Source organism: Cyprinodon variegatus, unplaced genomic scaffold, assembly GCF_000732505.1.
Source record: "Cyprinodon variegatus isolate N-32 unplaced genomic scaffold, C_variegatus-1.0 Scaffold51, whole genome shotgun sequence".
NCBI classification, from domain to species: Eukaryota; Metazoa; Chordata; class Actinopteri; order Cyprinodontiformes; family Cyprinodontidae; genus Cyprinodon; species Cyprinodon variegatus.
The window spans coordinates 848303-855850 of record NW_015150504.1 but is presented as its reverse complement, the minus strand read 5'-3'; the positions used below and the strand labels follow the sequence as shown (position 1 = coordinate 855850).

The 7548-nt window shown below is 38.5% G+C and overlaps 1 protein-coding gene across 1 annotated transcript in view; it reads left to right on the top strand.

Moving 5' to 3' along the window:
- Positions 1-7548, top strand: part of gxylt2 (glucoside xylosyltransferase 2) — a 21487-nt gene that overhangs the window by 11158 nt on the left and 2781 nt on the right. The window contains exons 2-6 of the mRNA XM_015371016.1: positions 740-938; positions 1617-1748; positions 3603-3854; positions 4147-4270; positions 6251-6423. Of these exons, the coding sequence (XP_015226502.1) occupies positions 740-938; positions 1617-1748; positions 3603-3854; positions 4147-4270; positions 6251-6423 (880 nt within the window). The remainder of the gene's footprint in view (positions 1-739; positions 939-1616; positions 1749-3602; positions 3855-4146; positions 4271-6250; positions 6424-7548) is intronic.

Below are 7548 nucleotides of genomic sequence, written 5' to 3'. Positions count from 1 at the left end.
GACACTGAAAGTGGGAGTCGGGGCTTGAACCGTCAATCCTTCGATTTCAGGGCAAACTCCACTGTCATCCTAATAATATGATAATAATAAAAACAGACTCGAGTTAAGTCATAGAAATCCCACATCTTCATGCAACTGGTGACCTGATCCTTCCACACATTCTCTTCAAACAGGAACTGAATCAAAAGCGAAACGTATCTTAAACACGCTTCATGACCTGGAGAAGTAAAAAGAAAATGTCTTTCGGTAACCATGGCAAAAAGGTAATAGGTTTACAGCCACTACAAACAGGAAACTGGACATTTGGGCATGCAAATGTATAGGTGCTTAGCTCTGGTATTGGTTTTTTTCTGCATGATGTTCACTGTAATCTCGATCAGTGCAGTGCGTTGGTTCTCTCCGGGTCCTCTGGATAGGCATCAGCCCTGATGCTAATCGATAAGCAGTAGAAGATTGATTATTACTTTAATAAACAAATCAAATTTAATGCAACCCACTGCTTTCACTGGTCTCTTTACTAGGAAGTAAATCAGTGGCTGATTTCTTTTCCATAAGTCGCATTCTGGTCTTAAAATCTTTGCATGCTATACTCCTTTTAACCAGCAGTTACATTTATTTTCAGATGTTGCAGACTTAAGTTGCAGCTATAAATTTACATTAGAGATATTTTATTAGTGTTTCAACTGTCTATGCCCTGCTTTATCATTTATTTGTGTCAATATGTATTTTTCTTTTCCAGTAAGTTTCCAGGTAACGTTCTCCTACCCGTGACCAGGCGCAGGCTGCCTGAGGACCTCATGCACTTGGCTGTAGTGGCTTGTGGGAACCGCCTGGATGAGACCCTCACTATGCTTAAGTCGGCCCTGCTGTTCAGCCTGAAGAAGATCAAGTTTCACATTTTTGCAGAGGACCCCTTGGCCCCTCAGTTTGAAGAAAGGGTAAGAAACACTCAGTGTGCAAACACGTATGCACACAATGATTCTCTGAAAACTCTTTTTCTTGGTCATACAGTCTCTTTTCTTCCAAAGTATCAGGATAAAATAAAACCATCATGCTTCCTCTAAGGTCGACCTTTTTAGGTCTGCTTAACAAATAATTCCTCAAACACTAATATAAACTCCCGTTTCTATAATTTCTTTTAATAACAGACATCAAACTTAATGTGTAATAGTTTCCATTTAAATGTTTAGTGTAAAAGCCTTCCTCCATGGGTGCTGAATCAGAGCCATGTGTTGAAAGAGGAAGAAAGGGAAGCACGGCATCCTGGGCCTGGATAATGTTGCACATATGCTGACTTTGAACAGGGAAGAGCTCAGGAGCAGCCACAGTGTTTAGAGACGTGATGAAGGTGCTTGCCAAGTCCTGCTGACTCTCAAGTCTTTTCAGGGCCAAATTCTTACAGCGATGTATTAACTTTATCAGTTTTAGCTATATTTTTTTCTGGTTTTTAGTCAAGCTGCAGATATTTTTGTTTTTTGTGGCAAATATCTGATCACTTATTTTGTAAAGCTCTGACCAGTTCATACTGTTTTAGATGCCGCTGATTTCTCTTTTTAGACAAGACAATATAATCATCTCTGTATGTTTCCATAATTGATGTATCCCTTTGCTTACAGCTTAACCAGTGGCCTCAATCCATCTCAGACAGATTCAAGTATTCAATCTACCCCATCTCCTTCTCTGTGGGGGACGCTGATGAGTGGAAGAAGCTCTTCAAGCCCTGTGCTGCTCAGCGACTCTTCCTCCCTGTAAGACTGCAACCATATCACCATATCTCATCACATATTATTAGCTTGCAAAATGTCATTGAGCAGGTTAGAAAGAAGGTTTTTCATCACACACATCTTTTTCTCCTTGTTTCGTCTCTTCTTTCTAGGTGTAGTCCATTGCTAGAGTTAATTACATGCATGACTTCCCAATGCACACTCAAGGAAACAGCCTCGTCTCAAGAGAGGGAAACCAATGATTTCATTAAGGGGATCTTGTGCTCTATTATTGATTTTCCTTTTCAGACCAGTGTACATTGAAATATCAGCCAGTTTTCTGACAACAAAAAGGGGCATAATGCTGGTACAGCAGATCCATAGAGCTTTCCTCCCATTGAAATGCAATCAGTAGCCATTCAGTTTGTTTAATCTAAAAGAGTTTTTCCTGAAAATCGAATTGCAGCTTCTCTGATTTTCTTCTTCATCCCTCATCTTCAGGTGCTCCTCTTAGATTGCCGTATCCAGCTGATTATTGGTTAATGACATTTGGCAAAAAAGCTGCACTTAATGCTCTTATTAAAAGTGTGAAATTACACAAGATCTATGATTGAGCCTTGAGGAACTCCTTTTAATTATTTTAGTAAACTGAAAGTATATTAATCTGTAAGAACAAACTGTCTACTTGATCAGCAAACAGGGAATAAATTATGCTTCTTCCTAAATTCAACTGAAAGCCAAGAAGGCTGTTTTGGATCAACGTTGCTTAGAGCTTTATCAATATTACAGTACAAGTTAGGCAACTAATGATTATTTTGCTAATTGATTCATCTGTTGATAATTTTTTTGATTAATCGGTTAATAATCCGATAGCAAAAAGCTCATTGAAGAAGAATTTTTACAGTATTAAAGCAGTGGAAACTGAAACTTTTCCCATTAAGGAGTTCTGGATAGAGCATATTGACAGACGGAAATGTTTTTCTTGTCTTAAATGCAAAATGTTTCGATTATTCTCTTACAATTTTGTTATAATTACTCCTCTAAATGATTTTTTCTGTCAGCTAAAGGCATGTTTTAGAGTCTCTATGATCCTGTTAATGATAAATGCATCACTTAATGAGTTTACAATTATTATAATAATTAATTATTCATTATTTATCCAGTTCATTGTTTCAGTTCTAGCACAAATAACCTTAAAATCTAATTTCATGAGATAGTAGGTGTACATCGAGTTTAATTTAGATCCTTGAAACCCTCAATGGTTCTATTTGAATGAACAGTTATCGGTTTATAGAGAATATTAATTGTTAATTCTGAATAATATTTGTTTTAGTCTTAATTTTACAGAATTGTCTCATTTATGTTCAACATAGATTGAAGAGGAATTAAAACCTGATGGAGACTTAATCTGGTTCCAGACTCCAAGCCTGATAACTGCCTGATTCTGAAGGCAGAACTTTAAAAAAGAAATAGACTAAAGGTGTTGTGAACTGGTCCCTGTAGCAGCCACATTAAGATTTGCAGGTCTGTGTGTGGTTAACATCACACAGTTTTGTTTGTTTTACTGAACTGCCAGTTAATTACAGACAATTTGAAGTGACATTGAAAAGAAAGGCCAAATCTGAGACATTTACAACAGTATTATAACAGCCCTGTTATAGCTCCGGATGCTGTGCTGAGTAAACATAAAAATCTCTTAATTAATTACCGAGCAGGTGAGCAAACTGTTAACATCTATAAGAAGGTTATAAGCTGTGTTCTCCCTTCACTATTATGCACTGTTTTTATGTCTATCAAGCAGAATCAGAATAAACATTGAAGTAAATAGTTTTTATTGTGAGAAGCTGTTGAAAAGCTGAAGGGTTGTTACCCTTATGTCTAACTGGATGCTGCTCCCAGGTTATCCTGAAGGATGTGGACTCGTTGCTCTACGTGGACACCGACGTTCTTTTCCTGCGACCCATGGATGATGTCTGGATGTTGCTGAAGTCCTTCAATCAGACCCAGCTGGCAGCGATGGCTCCAGAGCACGAGGTGCCTAAGATCGGCTGGTACAGTCGCTTCGCCCGCCACCCTTTTTTTGGGGTCACCGGGGTCAACTCCGGTGTAATGCTGATGAATCTAACGAGGATCCGCAGTACGCTCTTTAAGGTGAGCTCACTCTGCAGCACTTGGCGCTATGAGGAGCAGGCTTGGGGTTTTTCTTGTTTGAATTCATGTCAAAGGCTGAGTGCTTCGAGTGGCTGTGACTGAAGCTCTCCAGATTAACACGCCAGCTTCACACACTTCTTGCCTCAGAGCTCAATTTAGCATCTCTTCTGGCAGCAGATTGGACTTGAAAAGTGGGATATAAATATCTTTCTCCTCCTTTGATGATTTTCTGTCTACTGTTTAAGGTCGAGTGTTGAGCTACTTTTTTTTTTTTTTTATCTTGCTCTTACAGAGTAGCCTGATTCCCGGAGGTCTGTCGTGGGAGGATCTTCTCCATCCACTCTACCAGAAGTACAAGAACCACATCACCTGGGGAGACCAGGACCTCCTCAATATTATCTTCCACTACAACCCAGGTGCAGTTTCTGTCAAACTTAAAATAACCCATCTACTGTGGATACAGAAAGTAAAGCAGTGAAATCCTCTAAAAGCTTCTATATTAAAGGTTGACGTGCATATCCCTCTCTGTAGACACTGAACTAATCCTGTAATGTTTTAAAGCAGCCCTCGTCATGGCTGAGGCTTCAGGCGGGATTCCAGCTGCAGCTGCCAGATGTGGCATTAAATGCTCAGATCCAGCGGCTGCCAAACGACTGAGCCAAAAAAAGCTCAGCTCTGATGCCTCCAGATGAATCTTTTAAGTTGTTTTTTTTCCACCAACAGGAGAACAATCATTTTATTGTTTGCGGCTTTAAGAGACTTAATGCTCTTTGTAGACGAGTCTAAAAGGAACCAAATAATGTGGCGTTTTAATTCCTTATTTTTCTAAGGCACGTCCTGCCCTCTCTGTTTGTGCAATTATTCACAAAGGTTTGAGGACCAGATTTTTTACAGAGACACCCTTCATCTTTTACTTGAGGTTGCAAACATCCACTTTTTTGCACAGCGTCTGTAACTCATTGTTCACCCACTTGAGCTGAGGTAGTGGAGCAGTTGGAGGACATTTTAAAAAAGCAAACACTTGGCCTAACCTGCATTATCTGCTTTAGGATGAGTTCTGACTATCTAAACCTACAGAAAACTGATCTTTTTCCTGTTTGTTGATTCTTATACAGTCTGTTTTAGGACCAGTGATGGCTTTTGTGACGTTACTTTTTCAGATATGATAAATAAAAAGATATAAAAAAGCTGCACTTACCTGTTTAGCACCCTTAAACTAATACTCTGTTGAAGGAACTCCTGATTAGATGAGCTTTTGTTCACCTCTGCTTATTATAGGTTTTCAGTACCTACCATTGTGTTTGTTTAGCCTGTTTTTTAGTTGTTGCTACATGTTTCTGAGGTATAAGCTCAAGTAATTAGAGGTTTATTGATTTCAATACATGTGCCTTTATCTCATTTGTCTTTGCCATAAAGTCGAACTGTAGCCACTAGACCCGGAGCATGATGCTGCCCCTACTTTGTTTTTCTGTGGGATCTTACCTTTTGGGTATTGTGGGGTGCCAGTTCAGAGTTGGTGGCACCACACCAAAAACCTTTTTTTTTTTTTTTTTTGCCGTTCTTCTTTTTTTTTTCATCCTTTTTTTTTGTTTTTTGAAAAGAAACATGCTTCGTACCTTATTCTGTACTGCAGGTTTATGCAAGGTTTATGATCCAAAGAACCATTTTTGTATTTATTTAAAACATGCTAACTTTTAGCCTAAGTTATTAAGAGCCATTGGTTAAAGTCCAAAGACTGCTTGCAGCTGATACCTTAACACTACAGATAATTTGGATCCTTTTTAGCTGAAATAAAACCTCTGGTTCTAGCTAAAAGGTATGGTGGCCGACTGGGGTAAACGAGTAAAAAAACGGCTAAATGCGCTGCAGACACATGAAAGATGCAAACTCCAAAATGCACAAACAAAAAAAAAGAAAAGAAATGTCGTTTTTAAATAAAAAAACATAATTCACGGAAATTATGATTTTTGTGTTGTGGAGTTTGCTTCATCCTATTCTCAAATGTTGCAGGACTTTTCTGTTGCAGCCTCGTTTGTGACACATTTATTCATTTGCTACAAGTTTTTTTCCTGTAAGCCATTGTGAAAAAAAAAAATAAAATAGCCAAATGTTATAAAGACACTAACTCTAAAGCTGGATTTTATGCTAGGTTCAAATAAAAATGTTTCTAGTTGAACAACACTGGACATATGTTCCACTGAGTGGGAAATAGCTTTCCAGTTATTTTTCCCCATCCAGTTCTTTTTAGCAAACCCCAAGCTCTTTAACAAGGGTGTGCACTCTTCTGAATGAACCACTGCGGAGGAGAAATGTGCTTTGAGCTCAACAATTATAGTTCCTGTTGTCGTCAATCAGGCGTGACGAGTGCCTGTTCTTTTTCTTTTCTTCCGTTACAGAGACTCTCTTTATCTTTCCCTGCCAGTGGAACTACAGACCTGACCACTGCATGTATGGGAGTAACTGTAAAGGGGCTGAGGATGAAGGGGTGTCCATCCTCCATGGCAACCGAGGAGTTTACCATGACGACAAGCAGCCTGCATTTAAAGTAGTCTATGATGCAATACATGACGTAAGTGTTGAGAGTAAAATGAGGTCTCTGTGGTATTTAATGGCCAGGGACCTGATGGATCTTTTGAAAGACTGTGGCGTATGATTTCCATCACTGTGATGATTCAGTTTCTCCTCATGCTCTCTTAGAGGAGACAACTCCCTTCGGGGTGGAAACCCTTCGCCCATATTAAAAGCAGTCAATCGGAATAACTTGGCATTGCTTTCTGCTGACCTTTATCTCTCTAGGGACCGAAAAGGCAGAAGCACATGATCAAAAAGCCACACATACCACCCAATTAGCTGCTGTAGCCAGAATATGCAAAATACATACATTTGTGAGGAATATTTTCAAGTGAAGGGTTTTGATGTCTTGTAACTTAGAACTGTTCTGTAGATAGATTTCATATTAAAGATATTGACGCCTCCCTTTCGTATTCATTTGAATTTTTCAGATTATGTTGTGCTACAAGCACAGTGTTTGATATATATTACTAGGATTTTAGGTGAAAGACCAGAACACAAAGTAGAAGGTTTGAAAATAATTTAGATGTTGCAGTGTTACATTTTGAGATACTTCTCCTATAATGTCATGCTGACATGAATCAGCTCCGCAGGTGCAACTTCTCTTTGTTTTTAGGGTGACATATTTCCATCTATCAAAGGGACAATGGATGAAAAAATAGACTGTAAGTTAATTTTGGTACTAACATGTACACTGTTCCTGTTAGTACCTTTAGTAATAAATTAATCTTCCCATGAGCTATGACCTCCTCATGATTCCTCCCGTTGAAAAACTTCTCCACAGCACCATGATTCCACCATCGTGCTTCAATGTTTTCCCCTATTTCCATTCTGCTTCCAGTTTATTTTGCATCTGTGTCTGCCCCTGTCCAAACTCCATAGTAAATACTCACTGTGAATTACTTATCTTTATCCATGATGTACTTAAAATGCACCAAAATAAGTTTTAAAAAGCTATTGAAACAGTTTTTGTACCCACCTGAAAACTGTTTGTTTCTATCAGTTTTTTTATAGTGCTATTACTCCCACTTTTCTTTTTCTTCCATTATAAACTTAAATATATCTAATTTCTACCTGAATTACTTTTTTAATTAATTGCGCAGTTTTATTTTTGCCTTCTGAG